Source organism: Culex quinquefasciatus, chromosome 2, assembly GCF_015732765.1.
Source record: "Culex quinquefasciatus strain JHB chromosome 2, VPISU_Cqui_1.0_pri_paternal, whole genome shotgun sequence".
Taxonomy (NCBI): domain Eukaryota; kingdom Metazoa; phylum Arthropoda; class Insecta; order Diptera; family Culicidae; genus Culex; species Culex quinquefasciatus.
This window is the reverse complement of record NC_051862.1, coordinates 4,203,756-4,222,070: the sequence shown is the minus strand read 5'-3', so window position 1 is coordinate 4,222,070 and position 18,315 is coordinate 4,203,756. Positions and strand designations below refer to the sequence as shown.

The following is an 18,315-nucleotide window of genomic DNA, read 5'->3' as shown; positions in this document are numbered from 1 at the left end:
AGGTGGAATCATGTTTGATCTCTTAACAATTTTGCTTTGATATTTTAGTTAACTATTTATAGTAAAAACATATTTAAGTTCAATACTCATAATTATTTGTTTGTTTTTGATTTTCAACAATTTCATTCAATTTCTTGCATTAAGCAAATTACATAAATCATGTCGTCTTATAGCCTCGATAATTTAGCATTTCTCGAGAAAATTGATTTTTAATGTTTGATACACTGAAATAAAAAAAAGTACCAAATTCCTAAATTCTAGGATTTTTGGCTCCTTTCCTTATTCAGTAATGGGTTTTTTTGGATTACTTAATAAGAAAAGGAGGCAAAATTCCTAAATTTAGGAATTTGATACTTTTTTTTATTTCAGTGTACTAAATATTGTTTAAGATTAAAAAACGTCATCTTAAACTCAATTTCGACAAACATTTTGACAACAAATTGAAATAGTTAATAATTGAAGCTATGATACTGTTAAGACTTGCAGAATTATGAATTATGTGTCAACATGTTTTGAAGCTAAAAATGGTGGAGGTTTTCCAAGACAAAATTATTTTAATTTATAAAATAATGTTCAAAACAAATGTTTTCAGCCCTTTGAAATGTTAGAAATGATTTCAAAATTTCTGAACAGTAGAATTTTTTACCTGATTATATTCACAAAAGGTCCGAAGTATGACCAGTTAAAACATGAGAGCTGATTAAGCGACACTAAAAAATCAATTCAACAATATTTAAAATGGAAAATTGTAGAAAATTGTCTCAGCTCTTTTTAAAAAGTTTTTCACGGTAAGATAACAAATTAAGCAAGTCTGATATTTGGCACCATGAAATAAGGTCTCTTTCCGGACATTTAACAAAATAATTCCTATAAATTTCAACACATTTGTTATAAATTTCAAGTTTCAACAAAATATTTTCATCACAAAAAATATCTAAGTAGGCAGTGTTTATCGTTCGAATGGGAATTAAATCCAGACATTTGGGAGAAAGTCACTTTTTATTTTACTAAATTGGCTATATTAGTGTTTCGATGAACCAATATTGATACTTTTTATGTATATTGTTCAGAAAACTGTTCTCTACAATGTGATTGATTGGAAAATATTTTAAAATTTTTAAATGTTATATGGCAGAGGATTAAAAATGTACTAAATAGTTTTTAAATTAAATACTTCAAGCAGTGTTTTATGCAAATTCGAGCAAAAATCCAAAAAATCAGTTGCTGTATTTTGATGATACATTGTACAAAGAAAAGATTTTTATTCGATCGTTTTTAGGTTTCCGACTTAAATTTTTGGGGTTATTTCAAAGAAAGGTATAAATTTGTTAAAGTTTGTTTGGAGACTTTTTTTATTGAAGGTCATATATGTAATTTATAGTCTCTTGAGGCAGTTTCAAAAGAAGTTCAACAAGAATGCACCGATTTTCAGCGACTTTCCCAAAGAAAAATTCTAGAAAATCAAAAAAAAAACTCGTTAATAGGTTAACACATATAACAACTGTATTCAGATTCCGCTTTTGCAATGGTCGGGTTGGGTAGTTGAGGGTTAACTTTAATGATCATATTTTTAATGGAATCCTGTCAACCCATTTTTAACAACGATTTGTTTTGCCAAAATTTAAAAAAAAAGTGTGATGGCTCGTGTAGAGAATCATTTACCACCTTTTCATAATAAGCTACAACTAAAATAAATATTTTATAATATGATAAAAATATAATTGAGTTCAACAATTTTGCCTCACAATTGTTGAGTGTTAAAATGTTTTATTTTTAAAAATACAATTTTGCTTACAATTTCAATTTTTGTCTTAGTTTCATTCCAAGACAAATGTATGAAAAACAGTTCTCAAGAATCCAACAACGGAAACTTTAAAATCTACGATGATTCAATGTTTTCACACAGCATTTTCAACACCATGCTAAAGAAAGTAGTTCAAAGCAGAAATGCCACGCTCAATTGAAATCCGTGGGTAAACAACATCACAGGATGAATATTCGCAACAAGCCGTTATCAGTTTAAAAAACACTGTTGGCAACGAGCGGGACTTTTTTCTCACTTTTCTAAGAACCGTTCGCCTATGACCAATCGATCAGCTGTGTTTTCACCGTGGGTGGCCTTGATTGATGATGCTGATAAGTAATTTAATCTCCTGCAAATAAAATTCATTTGTGATTGTTGCGATTTTGCAACAATGTTTGTGGGTGGGATCAGGATGGCAAATTTTCATAATAACACCTTCCAGGAATGGATGTAAAATTTCGCAGTTTTGTAAATCTGTATTTTCCCGCAGGTTCAAATTACACCACAGCAATGCAAAATTGGAAGCTCCAACTTTCGCACGAACGAACGTAAATCATGAGCCATGAAACTGTTTTATCTCGTCAACCCAAGGCACCTCTCGCACTCACACACCGGTTGAAATATTCGGAAATCCTCAACCGCTAATATTTGCGAGCTCACAGCCCAGCGTTGGTAATGAACGGGTGGAATTCCCACAGATGACACCTTTGAGGAAGGGTTGGTGGTCATAAAATTGGCAGATACTTTTTACTTTTATCTGTACAATTTTTTTTCAGCATGTTAATTGTTTGTTTATAATCAAATTTAATTCTTTACAAACATTTTCTTGTCAGGTCAAGATTACATCCTTTTCCACCATGCTCTCGTTATTAGCACCCGGCAAACAATAATATTTACATGCTAGTCCTCCCTCCTGTCCAGTCGAGTCCACAGTCCTTATGCGCTTTATGGCTCATTGTGTTTACTCATCATCGCAGACATTTATTTTTTCATTTTATTTTTTCATTCCCCAGAGCTCTCACTAAACACCGATGATGTTTAAAAAGCACGTTGACCGAGTTGGGGCAAACAAAGTTGGCTTTGCAAAACCGATTTAAACGACGACGGCGGCGACGTCATTTTTCGCGTCACAGTTCGTGCAAACTTGGTCAGCCTATAGCCAATATTAATGGTTTTTCGAGTTGGGATCGATTTGCGCCCCTGGAAGATGTGGGAAAGAAAAAATCCCCCGCGCCAACCGCAGCCAAACAGGCTGAGCTTTTTCTTTGAACTTGGTGCGACGCGGCCACACGTTTGTTTGTGCGCTCATTGAGGATTCCGGAGGGGCCGGCGATTGAATGGCAAATCAATGGACGTGATTGATGGAATATTTAAAGAGGCTTTGCACGAGGAGATGATCTATTTATGCAGATTTTGATTATATTTGCACGTTATTATTAGTTAAGTGTTTTGAACATTTTATCGATATGATTATTATAAATAAATCGTTCTGTTCAACCATTTAAATTTAAGAATTCAAATATTTTAAGCCCAACAACAGAAATAGTCTGAAGTCCATTGTATTATAATAATACTGCGAATTCATCGTAAAGGAGTTCAATTCTTGGTTGAAAATTTACTTCTGTATTCTAAGTGTTTTGTCAAAATTTAACGATTTGTAGTAAGTATTTATAAATTTATGTAAACTGTCAATCAAAAATCCAATTTCAAAAAAATCATGGGTAACGTCATCTGGGACGAATAGGGACACATGGAGTGAATTGAGACAGCTGATTTAGCCTTGTTACTGAACAATATTTGGATATTTTTCATTGGTTTCGAGTTAACAAAACTTATATTAACAAAAATAGTGCATCGATTTCCAAGTTTAAAGCTTTTAAGGTTTTAAGTGCTCTTAAACCTGCTACCCCTATTCAGACTGTAGTTCCGATTCGCCCCAGATGACGGTACTGAAAGACAGGATATCTTTACGAATTTTATAGTTCTATACTGCCCATGTTCGCATAAATGTCCCATATGCAAAAACAGCAAGCTGAGAAAAACGCATTTGAAGTTTGTCCCATACATAAGGCTACGTGTTAAGTTTTCGCGAAAAAACTGGATTTCCTCCTGATTTCTAGAACAAAGTACTGGATGTTATAGGCTTTTCTGAAAGAGGACACGATTTTGAACCAAACTGCATCAATAACTCAAAAACGAAGAAAATGCATATGGGACATTTATGCGATCAGGGGCAGTATACTACGATTACTATTTTTGTTTGGTAATATGATCGGAAACTTCAAATTGCTGCGATTTCAAGTTACTTTTTGTGTTCAATGTTCAGCATTGTGATTTAATCGTAAAGTATTTTGAAAATAAAAAACTTGGGTGATTTTGCGATAAACTGTCTGTATTTTAAAACATAATGAAGCAGGCGGGACTTTTATCAAAAGTTCTCCAAAAATAACTTCAAATTTTATAAAGCATTGTGCAAATTTATTAAACATCAATCAAATAACATTATTCATAATAAAAAAAATAAAAGCTTCACAAAACGTGCACTGTCACCAAACTGTAAAATAACGATGCAATTGACAACCAAATCCAGATACTATTGTTCTCCAAGCTTTCCACCGAAACAACACTTAATGCTTTCCACCCTGACCCTGGCCGTTTTGCCCTCCCTGTCCCTGGCCTTGACCCTGACCGCCACCCTGTCCCTGGCCGTGATTATTTCCACCATCTTCAGCGTGCTCTTCGATCTCCTCGTTGAAATCATCAAACGGCGACCGGCGGAACCGTGGCATATCCTCAAACGACGGCATGTGGCTATGCTTCAGCATGGCCTCGATGTCCTCCATTCGACCATCCGGCTTCCTGAAGTCGTACTGTCCCTGGCAGACGTCCTATAAATTGTGGAAAATTAAAATAATTTTGAAAATGAAGATTTTTTTTTGCAACCATACCACCAGCAGAGCAACAGCTACAATCGCCAGCAAAGTAACGGCAAAAGCTTTCATTTTGTGTGCAGATTGTTCAAAATTTGCGAACCAACTATCAGAACGTTTCAAAACTTTGTGTGACTTTTGCTCGCCTAAATTGTCGTTTTATAAGTGTCTAAATACCACGTGGCTCGCCGGCACTGGTGACAGTGAAACATAAGGTTCGGAAATGGTCGTAATCCATTACCACCGTGATATCGATCACTGCACCAGATCGTGAGCTTGATAGTGCACCATTGCACCTTCATTAGAACAATACTGTGTGTTGTTGCCGGGCAATCGCAAGAAATGACAACAAAAACCGCGTAAAAAGAGTGTTCTGTTAGTGTTGTTGTCTGTTGTCACATTTATTTCAAATGTGTTTTTTTCTGTTTTTTTTAAATGCAGTACTTAGTAAAGTAATCAGAAATATACGCGGATAAAAATCCTGTTCGGTAAATCTGTGTTGTTGAATTTGTATACATTGAGATATTTCCAAAATCGGCAACATTTTTGTCGATTTCGATATAAATGTTTTCAAATTCGACTACATTTTTCCCAAAATTGAAACGGATGTTGATGGTTTTGAAAACATTTCAATGTTATCAAATTCGACAACATAGAGTTATAGGATTTCTATATGTGTACGAAATAAAAAAATAATTCTTTGCGAACTCACACGAAATCAGAAAAAGTTGCCCCGTGGTCCATTTTCCGATTACGTTGGGGCGATACGACCCCTTAATTTTCAAACATTCGTAAAAAGACTTGTTTTTCAATAAGGTTGGTACAAATATTTCAAAAAGTTTTTGTCACACCCCAATTTAAAAAAAAATATGCATAAACTCAAAAGGTTTGCTTGTAACCATCATGAGTTATTATGTTTGCTTCAAAATTTTCTACAACTTTGGAGAATATTGATAGAATTGGTTAAAAAATAACCCTGCAAAATTTTAAAACACACGAAATTCAGAAAAGGAAAAAAGGACCCATCCAATTTTCAAAAGGGAAACAATTAGGAAAATCAAAGCTTTTGATTTTTGTTATCGCTACCAAAAACACAATTTTCCCAATAAAATAAAGTAATTTTTAGACTATTATATGTAGTCATTCCTTGAAATAGAAGTTAATGCAACAAAGTGCAAAAAAACCAGCACCAGTCGTACATTCCAACATATCCAACGAGGCTCTGCCGAGTTAAATAAATACGACAAGTGATGAATAAATCGAGTTTTGAAAACGAGTTCTATAAAACATTTTTTGCAAAGCTGAAAAATAATCATTGAAATTGTTTTTCAAAAAGAAAAAAAAAAGGAAATGTGCAAATGTGTTCAAGCGTATAACCTTCTTGCACAATTTTCCATCAAAGTAGTATGTGATCACTGAAATGATTTGATCCGTCCTATAACAATCGTGAAGTTGATATTTTTTGCGAAGATGGAGAAATGAGTAAATCTGCCAGCAGAAGCAGCGATGGATGGCAGATGACCACAAAAAACAGTACTAAAAAGCAACTCATTTCAGCACCTTTTTTTTTGCATGGCCGTTTCGTCACTCAAGAAGGACAGGACAAGTTAACAGTTTCACAGCGGAATTGCAAAAAATATTCAAAGTCTCGAGACATCAGAGCGAAAAGTAATTAATTTTCGATTAATTTTTGATTTCAAAAAAATGAGCTCTTGGTATATTCTTCGTACCTAAAGGACGAATTAGGTTGTCGCCACCTTATACTCGGGACTAAGATTAGCTGTACCAACATAATCAAAGTCTGTGGCAAACTTTACTTTCTCATCATTTCACTGCCAGCCAACTTGTATTGGATTGGATCACACACCAACATACATACTTACATACCCATCAGAAAAGACTTAATTTCTTTGGAAAATAATATTTCCACGAATCCCAAAATATACTGAATCAAAACTAGACATAAAAACCATTTTCGATTTTCGGGGATAGTTGCTTATTTGATATTGTTTGTAAGATAAATTAAAGGCAATTTTCGAGGAAGGATTTCCCGCTAAATAATGTTGTCCAAAATATGAAAATATTCAATTATAGTACTGATTTACCTTCAAATTGAAGGCGCATTTACCCAAGAGATCATGATATCTACGGTGATATATGATAAAAACGAGAATCTTTGGGGACCAGCACGTGGAATTGATCGAAAACCAGCTTTTATGTGAATTACATATTATGGAATTTCAAGGTTGATATGCGAATTTTCTATAAGTTCTCAGCGGTTAACCCCAAGGACATGTGATTAATTAATAAAAACATCATAACACTTTAGTATAAAACTATATATTTCAACGCCACTCAACACTGAATATACAAAAAACGTTCACATTCATTTGCTTTGCTGCTTTTTATAAATAATAAATAGCATTCATATCACAACCAAAATTAACGTTCTGGAAAAACCGCTTTGCTGCCACATCTCGTGTATAACTTCCTCTTCTTCTTGTATATCTTTCGTTCCTTCAATATCAATTAAAATTTCCCCCCTATTTTTCTAAAATAAAAAAAGCGCTTCTCAACCTTCGAGACGAAGCTGCGGAAAAGCGCAATACTTGGAATGAATACCATCCTGTCCTGTCATTTCGCTCTTTCGCTCAACGCACTTTCCCTTCTTAAAAACTAAATTAAAATCTGCTTACCGGGACGAAATAAAAAAAATATCAACTATTCAGATTCAAATTGGAATGCTTTTGTGTCTGTTGTTGCACTTACAGTAAAGGAAATGGAATTGGATGATTCCGATTTTTGGATGAAATCCCTTCGTTATGTGTTTTGTTGTTGTTTAGTTTACTTTTGTCTCCTAACGATACACAAGTAGGAAGTGAGCAAGTTTTGTTTAGTCTCTAACACTGTTTACCTTTTTTTCTCTCTAGCTATATGATGAAGACAAGTATGAATAATATTTTCCTATTTGATAGGGGTTTTCTCTGGTTTTGGCTAACAGTACACTTAACTAGCTAAACGCGACAACTTTTCTAGTCCTAACTGTATGTGTAGACGGCAAGATTTACAGGTTTCCTTAAGGCACTCATGGACTGTTTTAGTTATTTTTTGTCAATTGGAGGGTTACGTTCGATTCTTTGTTCCTGTTTTTGTCCTAACTTTTGGCATCTATTCGGTTGGGTTCACTTTTGTTCGCTTCTTCTTCTTCTTCCTTTCTAAATCTCCTGCAAAGAGAGCATCGATCCGTTGTGAGTTTTCTGCTCCTCGAGAATCCTGGTCAGCGTGCGGAACACGTTGTCCGGCAGGTGGTCCAGCAGCATCCGGGGCATCACCTTGAGCTCCATAAAGTCCTCGGCGGTGGCCCAGCGCATCTCGAAGGTGGGACCGCCGGTGTTGGTTTTCCTAGGGGAGAAAAATAGATTAGATTTTTTTGTTGAAATTTTTAGTTGGATAGAAATTACTTTTCAAGCTCCGTCTTTTTGCGCCTCACAATGTGCAAGATTCTTCCTCCGGTAAACAATCGAGTTTTGGCGAATCTCCGTTTGGAGATTTCACTGGAAAGAACTCCGTTTTCCTGAAATAATCTCTCATTTAAAAATAACATAAAATCAAAAGAGAGTGAAGCATTTACCGCTGCAGTCACCGTTTGGATTGGCCGCTCGTTGAGCAGCGGACTCTGCCCGGCCTTTTTCGTGATTTCCGTCACGTCATGCCACGTGGTTTCCAAATCACGAGACGGTACACCAAACAAGGCGTACCCGAAACCGTTCAACATTATTCGCCACTAGAAAAAAAGCATAGCCATTAAACTTGCAAGCAACATTGCGTGCGAAGCTTTCGCTTGAACGCAAAGCTTTCCGCCACTTACCTTGGGCAGCTTGCAGGCCCGTATCGTCTCGATTACACTGGTTCGCAGATTTTCAATCGAGTCCACCCCCAGTCGCATCACGAAATCGTCCCCGACGCCGATGGTGAACGCGTACCCCTCGGTGTACCGAGCAGCTTCCCGACTCAACAGACCAGCTGGAGTGGCGAACGCGTACACTCGCAGATCCGGGAACCGGCTACGCAGCTTGGCCGCCAACAGGATGGCCACCCCGGCGCCCAGACTGTGTCCCGTCAATACCAACGTGTACTCCGGGTACATGTTGCAGATTCGCTCGAGCATGTTTCCTTCGCGAAGCCGTTTAAGCATGCAATCCACTCCGGCCACCATTCCACGATGGGCGGACGACTCCGGTGGCATTCCGGGAGCTTCGAATCGCTCGGCGTTCGCCACCAGATCGGTGAACACGTCCCGCATTGACAGACTACCTCGAATTGAAATGACGATGCTCTTGGTACTGTGATCTGCCAGCACGCAAAATGGAAGCTACAAAAAAAAATGAAACACAATTAGTAGAAAAAATCACCTCGTTAAAGCGAAGAATTTTCCAATTACGTTTTACGAGAAAATGCTCAAGATATAAGGGAACCCCATTTGCCGCAGAGTTCATCATCGGCCCTCAAACCATGAAGTGGATCACGTTGTTCCTGTTCTATTTGCACTCCTTGCAGTGCCAAGCCAACGGTAAGCTTCCACAATTTATTCCACCCAAAAAAATCTGAATAACAAATTTCCTAAAACCCCAAAAACTTCCCCTCTCCACAGATCATGCCACCGCCACAATCAACCACAGACAGTTCTCGTCACAGGTCCATCTCGACGCTGCCACCGGGTTGCCAACGCTGCACAAATCCGACTGCGAGTGCCTCACCAAAATTCACCTCGTGACCACCCGTACCGCCGTGGAACCCCAGCAGCTCCCCCCTCTCGGATTGTGCCGCTGCCAGGAGTGCGATGCGCACGAGCTCGACGAGCAGGGAAACCCCAAATTCAACTGCCACGAGCGTCACGTGCCGGAAAAGCTCGTTGTGCGACGATTGAACCGACACAAGCGGGCCTTCAGCTGGGAGGACATTATCGGGAAGATTTCGCTGATGGGAAGTATCGACAATCAGTACAGCAAGAAGACGCAAGGGTACTTCCACTACAATTACGGAACTTCGGATGGTCCGGTTGAGGGAGGGCCGACTACGACGACGACTAAGCTGCCGGAGACGACCCCGCCGGAGTAGTGAAAATTTATGGAGGAGGAAAAGAACAATGAAACATTAAACTAGCAATGTGTTCTAATTAAAGTATATTGCGATAAAAAATAAAGTGTTTGAATGGTGTGAAATTGCCAAGAATGCAAAATAAGCATTAAAAATAAAAAAAGAGATTTCATTTCAGTTACATAAAAAACTATTTTGTAAATTATTTAAATGAGGTAAAAATGTAAACAATCCAGAAATTACCGAGTTCATATTTTTGCTTATTGGCTAGTTCTATGAAAAAAATATTTCAATTCCAAGGATGATAATCGATAAAATTATCGTCGATGATATTAGTGTCTACCGATAACGATAATCTATCGTTATCGTTATTTCGACAATTCTATCGGCGATAATGTTATCGACGAAAACTCTTATTTTAATCTTTCTAAAAATGACTATCTATTTTATTTTCTATGCTTTCACTTAGAAAATATTTTTGATAAGTCTGGTACAAAAATTTAAAAAAGTTTTTGTGAAAACTTTAAAAAATATTTGCATTGGTCTAATGCAGCAATTCTCAACCTTCTTCTAGGCTGGTACCCCCTGCCATGTAAATCAAGTAGGCCCGGTACCCCCGTTGAGAATCGTTGGTCTAATGAAAAAAAGTATAAATACTCAAAATTTATCACAAAGTACCATAGATTATGAAAATACTAAAATTTTGTATTCTTTTTCACTTTTATTAAAGCTATTTTTTGTAAAATACTCATATTTTCACAAAATACTCAAATGTTCACAATTAGCAATATGAGTATCAAACTAAGCGACATTGTGTATTTATTTTCACTTGATCAGAGTTTATTTTTGTTAAATTCTCAAATTTTCACAAAAAAAACCGTATTTTTCGAAAATACTCAAAATTTCATTATTCGCAAAATGGGTATCAAACGAAATGAAATTTTATATGCATTTTTACCTCATAAGAGTTTTTGTAAAATACTCACATTTTCTCAAAATATCATGTTTTATTTGAAAATACTCAAATTTCATTTTTTTTTATGCATTTTCACTTTATCTGGGTTTATATGTAAAATGCTTAAATACTTAAAATACTAAAATTATTAGAATTCGCAATATGAGCATCAAACCAAGCGAAATTTTGAATGCCACTTCAATTTATTCAAGTGTTTTTGCAAAATACAAAAAAAAATCACAAATAACCATTTTTATCGAAAAAAAATCAGATTTTTATAATTTACAATATGGGTATTAAACGAAGCAAAATTGTGCATGTATTATCATATATTTTTTTGAAAAAAGAACTAAAACTTTCACTAAATCCCCTATCTAGAAAATACCGCATTTTATTTTTTTTTAAATACGGTATTTGGTGAAAATTTTAGTATTTTACAAACAAAACTCTAAAATATCATACAAAATTTCACTTCGTTTCATATCCGTATTACAAGTTATGAAATTTTTTGTATTTTCGAAAAAATACAGTATATGGGTAATTCTCCACCAACTTACACGAAAACGGTAAAAGATGCCCAAACCTTCTCCGATCTGCGTGAAACTTTGTCCTGAAAGATCCCTGATCACGAATCCAAGCTCCATTTTTTCTATATCTCGTTACGAGCGGTAGCGGTACGCCCTTTTCCATTTTTAAACATTCGGAAAAAATGTGTTTTTGAAAAATTATCCATCACCAGATGGTTAAGAAATTTAGTGTCAAACAAACATTTATGTTAAATTGGACGCTCGATTTGATGGCGTACTCAGAATGTCGAAAAAAAAAATTTTCATCGAAACAAATTACAAAAAAAGTTTCAAACATTCTGCCATTTTTCGCTACTCAATCGAAAAAAAAAAATATTTTATGGGAAATACTTTTCGAATCTACAATAACTCAGAAGAGTCAATTTTCATTTAGAACAATATTTTTCATTAAAAAATTTCATGTTTTTGTAACATTACAGGGTTATTTTTAAGATTGTCAAAAAGTTCGACAAAGTTGTAGAATAGACAATAACAAAAAGTTTGATGTATACACATAAGGAGTTTGCTTGTAACCATCACGATTTTACGAAGAAAAAGTTTCCAAAAAGTTGGTCGTCGTTGATTTTGTTCAAAGTCATCCGCGATAGACACGAATGACGAAACAAAAAAAGTAACTTTTTAAACTTTTTTATGAATCACATACTGAAAATGATAATCAACACAGAAAAATGCGTTTCAAATTGTTTTCAGGTGATTGTTTTTCAATATATCGGCTGGAAATAAACCTTAACGTTGAAAAATGGGGTTATAAAAAGCTTGTGAAACTTTCAAAACATTGATTTAAAAAAATAAATAGATATTAGTTCAGGGGTTGAAACTATTTATTACCTTTGAACAGTTCATCAAGATGAATTTGTTTTTAAAATCATTAAAAAAATAAAGAGTTTCAATCAAATGAAAAAAAAACCTGATATCTGAGAAATTTCTGTTTAAATGTTGGGTTTTGATGAAAATCAAAATTAAAATGTAAGTAAAAAAAGCGATTAAATAATAAAAATACTTTTGAAATGTCTTCAGAGTGTACAATGTGTTATCAACACCGAACATTTGACTGGAATAAAAAATTCTATCCGGACTGAAAGTTTGTAAAAAAAATGCAACACTTGTACAAAAGATAAATGCAACGATTCTTCAAACTTGCTATCATAACATTGCCTGCCCGGTGTTCCTTGACAAATACAGACATTCCCGTGCCAATTATTCGTAAATTGATAAAACCAGTTCCGAGAAATAATTGACTTCTCCTCACTGCACTGCACTTTCAGCAGCTCAATTTTCCCTCCCCAATCAACCAAATGCAATTGACTTATCTAAAGTACACAAATTGGCAAATTGCCGGTTTCTTGCTGCTGCAAAACCACCCACGCACCGTATCCGTCTAATGTCACTTGTTGAGTGTGCAACAAGCAGCAACCTTCAAGAACCCACCACGGAACCCGTTCCGTTATCATGGTAGCTTTTCAACTAAAAAAAGGGCCACAAAAATTGAACTTGAGTGATTTATGCTTTCTAAGCCAACTATAAAAACCGTCCCACGCCGTGCCTGCCAACGACTCAGAACCTGACAGTGCGAGGCGGCGCCAGCAAATATCACCCTCGAATTATTTCCACGAAAGGCGAAAAAACACAAGCAAATATGAAGCATCTACTGGTGGCGGGTCTAGTGTTGACGGTGGTGCTGTTTGTAACGGTTGTAAAAAGTGACGAATCTCCGGAGGATGTTTTCGGCAAATTGCAAGTAATTCCACCGGCGAATTTGGCGATGGCGGGTAATTTTGAGCATCTGTGGGTGGTTCTCTGAGAAGGCGAACGATACTAATTGTGAGTGTATATTGCAGATGAGCCGGCACCGCCGCCACCCACCAACGGCGACGAGCAAGCCTGGAACGACTACATCAAGGCCAAAAACTCCAAGTTCCTGGGCGTGGGCGGAAGTTCCGAGGAATCGTGATTGGTGAAGTCGCTCTGTGCCGTGTATCGTATCATGTGTATGATGTTACCAAGTGAAATAAATGTTTGTTCGTGTTCGTGAAACTAACCTCAAACACGTGATTCTTGAAAGAAGCATGCAGTACGTCCTCACTCCGGATGCGGGAAGTGTACCGAACGCCGGACACGTGGCACAGACAGCAGTTGTCATCGATGATGATTTGGGGTTTTCGGCTAGCAAAAAGAGAAAAAAAGAAACGATCAAACATCAAAGTCATTCAGGGTTTCAACTAATCAACCATATCGCTTACCGGAAGCACGCACAGCAAGTCATCTTCGGTATCAACCGGTACGGACCGGTGCAGCAGTGCATGTAGCACACCATCGGCCAACCGTACGCGGCCAGTGCGAACCGCAAAAAGTGCCTCGCGTTCTTAATCGTCATCCACGCCGGCGAGGTCGCAAAAACCCGCGTGATATCCGTCGAATACCTCGGCCCGTCGTCGTTCAGCATCCGTATCCGGCGCATCTCGCGCGTTTCCCTCTTCTGTCTCACCCTCAGCAGCACACACCCGGCCATTATGTCCGACGGAACCAAATCCGTCCCCCGGAACAGCGCGCTCAGCAAACTTGCCACCTGCGTGAACGCCTCGTGGCCAAACTCGTCCTTCCTCAGACAGCAAAAGGCCCACCGGAATCGGCGGAACCACAGCTTCGACACCTTCCGGTGGATAGCCGACTCGGTCGGGCCGTTGTCGTTGCTGTCGCGGCCATTCTTGTACTTGGCCGACCCGAGCGGATCAAACACTATCGCTAATCCGAAGATAATAAGCGCAAACACTACCCAGTTGAATAGTACGATTGCTGTGGGGGGGAGGGAGGAAAGGAAAAATTAAAACTTGTCACAATAATTGATTTTTTACAGTGGAATATTTAGCAACAAAGTGCACTCGAGCGTAATCGCTCAAAGTGTGCTGTAACTGTTAACCCCTTCCTGCCCAGAGCAAAATCGAGACTTTATCGTTTTTCACTCGTAACTGAATCGACCAAATTGGATGAAATTTTAATGGTAATAAGTTAACATTCTTTATAAACTAATGCAGGTTGAACCAGATTGAAAAAATGCATGGTTGCAGAGAAATTTAATTTTGAACACAAAAATTTGTGGTGCTCTGGAGTACCATGGGCGTTAGAGGGTTAATCGAACGGATTGGACTAAAGGGGCATAAATCCGACTAAACTGAGAATTAGGTCGGAACAAAATAATAAAAACTAATTGGACTTTTACATTCTTTTCTACCGAATTTCAAACTGCCAAACAGTTCGGTTAACTGAAACTTATCGAAATGCGGTACCGTCAACTGGGGCGAATCGGGACACATGGGTTGAATTGGGACAGCAGTTTTAACCATGTTGGAGCACAATATTTTGATTTTTCTGATTGGTTTCGGTTAGAACAGACTCAGATCAACAAAATGTGTGCATCTGTTTCCAAATTTAAATTTAAAAGTACTTAGAAAACAGCAGTTCCTATTCAGACTGTAGTCCTGATTCACCCCAGATGACGGTAATGAACTGCTTGATTGTTTATGGTTTGACCAATTTTCATCAAAATTTTGTTTATTTTTAAACATTCCCTAAAATGACTGAATTTTACTTTCAAAATTAATTATAACTAAACAATTTTTAGTTATTGTATGGCCATTCTTCAGGGAGTATTAAAAAACGAGGATACTTTTTTCTAAATTTTAGACCCGAGATCATTTTACTATATGCTGTGCATATGTCTGAACATAGCCACTTAAGGATTAATTTGAACTGCATTTTTTTTTTTTTTGATCTGCATTTTTTTTTTAATTAAAGAAATATACATTGAAATTGCTTAAGAGACATTGAAGTTTGGAATATTTTTAAGTCTCATTCAAACAGCCTATTTCCAATGTTAAAAAATGAACAAAAAACTAAAATTTTCTGAAATCTAAAAAAAAAATTGGAATCAAGAACTAACATTTTACCAAGATTAATTCTTTGGTTAGTTTGCAATACGTCGTAACAGCCAAATTAGATTTTTTCTGAATCAAATCAAATTTTCTTTGATTTTCCGCAAAGAGCAGATATTTTTTGTAAAAAATGGTAAATTTAAATCGGCAAATATTTTCCATGAACCATTTTTTTCTAAATGTTGTTGATTTTATTATGGGAACTTTAACCCATTCGCTGCCATTTTTTTCTGAATAATCCTCATCAACCTACAAAGTCTGCTTTTTATTTGTTGAGGTAAACTTTGGGATCCTCAAACTTGTTATTAAGTCATCGAAAACAGTTGTTGGAATTTTAAGTTAAATTTTTCACTTTCTGAATAAGCAAATTATAGGAGCACTGGTACTATTGAACGTAAATATCTCAGAAATAAATTTAATGCAAAGAATTTAAATCATCTAATGTATATAATTGGTTATGTATTATTCAGTTTAAAATTTTTAGGGCATTGTCAGCCTTAAAAATGTATGAGTGTAAATTAGGAAGTTGGCAAGTCACAAACAAACTTTGGTCTTAAGAGTATTTTTCTAGAATATCGCAATTTAATTTAACCATATTGCATCATTTCTTTTTGCATACAAGACTCCATTCAATTTTGCGGACAAAATGGGAATGTGAATATTCGAAAATCTATATCTTGAGAAAAGTTGTTCTGATCGATTTGGTGTACACGGAAAAATGCTGATTTTTTGTTGAACATTTTATCATCAATGATTGAATTCCCAAAATACATATTATTTTTTATTTTTTTATTTTTTATATGTTTGCGCTAGAGTTTGGGACGTTGCAAATCTGGTACCGGAGGTATGATTTTATGAAAAATAAATAATGATGTTTCCTACAAAATTCAATTATTGTAAAACCAAATTTAAATAAAACATTTACAGAATCGAAATCAAATTTGCATTCAACATGCATCACACATTTTTTGATAAATTCACTGTTTCAAGTTGCAGGCATTTTTAAGTGAAAATTTTCGAAAAATGTTCAGTTTTTTGCAATTTAAAATATGTACTACATGAAGGAAAGCACCCGTACTATTTTGAAATAGTTGAAAATATGTTCTACATCCTTCCCTTTTTGACTTTATTGATCGGGCTGGTTGCTTATTAGGTAATTTAATTAGCCCTCATTTTTGAACAATTTCCTGTTCTTTTCTATGAAACAATTTTAAATTTAAAAATCTAGCCTTACTCTGAAAAATTTTAACAAAAGGTGAAAAAAAATAATCATGACTCTAAATTTGCGACATAAAATATCACAAAGGTTTCATTTAAAAAAAAAGAAAATTGAACCAATAGTTTCCAAGATATCGCGTGTTGCAAAATGAGAGCTGATTAGATGATACTGAAAAAACTATTTTCTCACGAAATTAAGCTTTAAGAGGCTGTATCTCAGCACCCAGCAGATAAACAAAGTCAAAGAATGAAATCTGTAAGAAAGTTTCTCAGCTCTTGAAACATATTTTTGGTAGGGGTGTCTTTCCTTTATAAAGTATTTTTAAATTGAAGAAAAACTTGAATATTTTTCGAAAGTATCTCTTGAACATACCTATATATTGAAAAAAAAAGCACTTTAAAAAAAATTTAAAAAAAGGATTTTTGATATCTTGATAAATGGCTTAGTTCCATAAAAACCATTCATTGAAGTACACATTTTTAGGCTACTATTATTTAAAGATGAAAACAAACGAGGAACTTTGGCATCTCGATTTAGATTATCAAGGCTATGAACAGTCGAGAAGAAATATACGATAAACAAATATCAAATCTTTCAAAGTCTGCATCAACAAAAAGGTAATCGATTTAATTGGACCCAATCAATTCAATCCATTTGCAATTTCCTTTATCAATTCCAAATGCTTGCGAAACCGGTCATACAAATCTGATAAGTGCATATATTTGTGCTGAATATAACAAAGTATCCCGCTCCCATTTGGAGCAATTTCCTTCTTGACCAACTGCTGCTGCACCATCGACAATACGCAATATCAAGCGACTTTATCGGCAAATTTGCATACAAGTGCAGAATAATAATAACGCACCCCACACCTGGCATGCTTGCAATTCAAGCTAGGATTACGTGACGCTTTTGTTAGAAAACTCACCTTCAATCACAGTTTGAGAGATTTTGTCTTCACTCTTACACTCGATGGTTCCGCAGAAGGCCCACATGGTGCCGAAGACGTTCAGTCCGGTTTCTGGCAAAATTAACAAAATTCTGAAAAATAACATATCATTAGCTGCTTTGTTACAAAAACAAAATTGATTTAGGTCGACTCACTTAACCACCAGCAGGGGCGCCACCAGGGTGCGTTTCTGCACCTCGGTAATGCAACCTTGGGCGCTGCGGTTCACCAGCAGTACGAGTAGAACCATATTAACACTAATTAACACTAGGGTGCCGGCCAGGTAGATCCGCACGGCCAGCCCGGCCTGCTCATCGCACTCCGCGGTCACGCTCCAGTACGTCGACGTTACGCATGATATCAGCCCGAGCCTAAAACAACAATTGAGCAAAGCAAAAGTAGAAGACTTCAATGAAATTCAGGTGGGAAAGTCAAGTGAGAGTGAAGTGCGGCGTGCGCGCTAGTGAAACTGATTAAATTGAATGAATCTGCGGTATCTGCTATAGGGCAGCCAAGTTGTAACTCTGTAAGCCGGCTTGCATAGAGCCTCAGCGGTATAATTACCATACGATACGGAACACGATCTCGAACAGGCACGGAAACACAAGGTCGTCCGACGCGGCTAACCATTTCCGGCCGAACAAACGCAGCGCTGGCATGACCTGCAAGTATGAAAACGGAGAAGAAATATTTGTGTTAAAAAATTGCAAAATGTGAACCTTGCTTGTAGAAAATTACGACTGCAGCCAAAATAAGGTCGGCAGTTTTTTGAGCAACTACAAGCATTGAATTTGGAAAGCAATGTACTTTGTTGTTCTGTGTTTGTTTAAGCCGAAACCAATCAA

At 36.4% G+C, this 18,315-nt stretch overlaps 2 protein-coding genes across 4 annotated transcripts in view; both read right to left on the bottom strand.

Moving 5' to 3' along the window:
• Positions 1–4,261: 4,261 nt before the first annotated feature.
• Positions 4,262–4,883, bottom strand: LOC119767345. Its single transcript, XM_038255734.1, has 2 exons — positions 4,753–4,883; positions 4,262–4,692 (listed from the first exon to the last, which is right to left on the bottom strand). The coding sequence occupies exons 1-2, from the start codon at positions 4,804–4,806 to the stop codon at positions 4,432–4,434; spliced, it is 315 nt and encodes a 104-aa protein (XP_038111662.1). The 5' UTR covers positions 4,807–4,883; the 3' UTR covers positions 4,262–4,431.
• A 2,175-nt stretch (positions 4,884–7,058) lies between these two features.
• The window catches only part of LOC6043272 (diacylglycerol lipase-beta), a 66,972-nt gene continuing 55,715 nt past the window's right edge, over positions 7,059–18,315 (bottom strand). For 2 of the 3 annotated variants that reach the window (XM_038250651.1, XM_038250649.1), the window contains 8 exons: positions 18,035–18,132; positions 17,626–17,841; positions 17,450–17,562; positions 13,614–14,166; positions 13,413–13,536; positions 8,603–9,106; positions 8,196–8,518; positions 7,059–8,136 (listed from right to left, as the gene is read on the bottom strand). In XM_038250651.1, coding sequence (XP_038106579.1) covers positions 7,950–8,136; positions 8,196–8,518; positions 8,603–9,106; positions 13,413–13,536; positions 13,614–14,166; positions 17,450–17,562; positions 17,626–17,841; positions 18,035–18,129 — 2,115 coding nt within the window. In that variant the 5' untranslated portion in view covers positions 18,130–18,132 and the 3' untranslated portion in view covers positions 7,059–7,949. The remainder of the gene's footprint in view (positions 8,137–8,195; positions 8,519–8,602; positions 9,107–13,412; positions 13,537–13,613; positions 14,167–17,449; positions 17,563–17,625; positions 17,842–18,034; positions 18,133–18,315) is intronic. The other variant, XM_038250652.1, reaches the window with a different exon arrangement.

Coding starts and splice junctions, on each gene's coding strand:
- LOC119767345 (XM_038255734.1), bottom strand. CDS start 4,806: ATGAAAGCTTTTGCCGTTACTTTGCTGGCGATTGTAGCTGTTGCTCTG. Junction 4,693..4,752: donor TAGCTGTTGCTCTGCTGGTG/GTATGGTTGCAA, acceptor CACAATTTATAG/GACGTCTGCCAGGGACAGTA.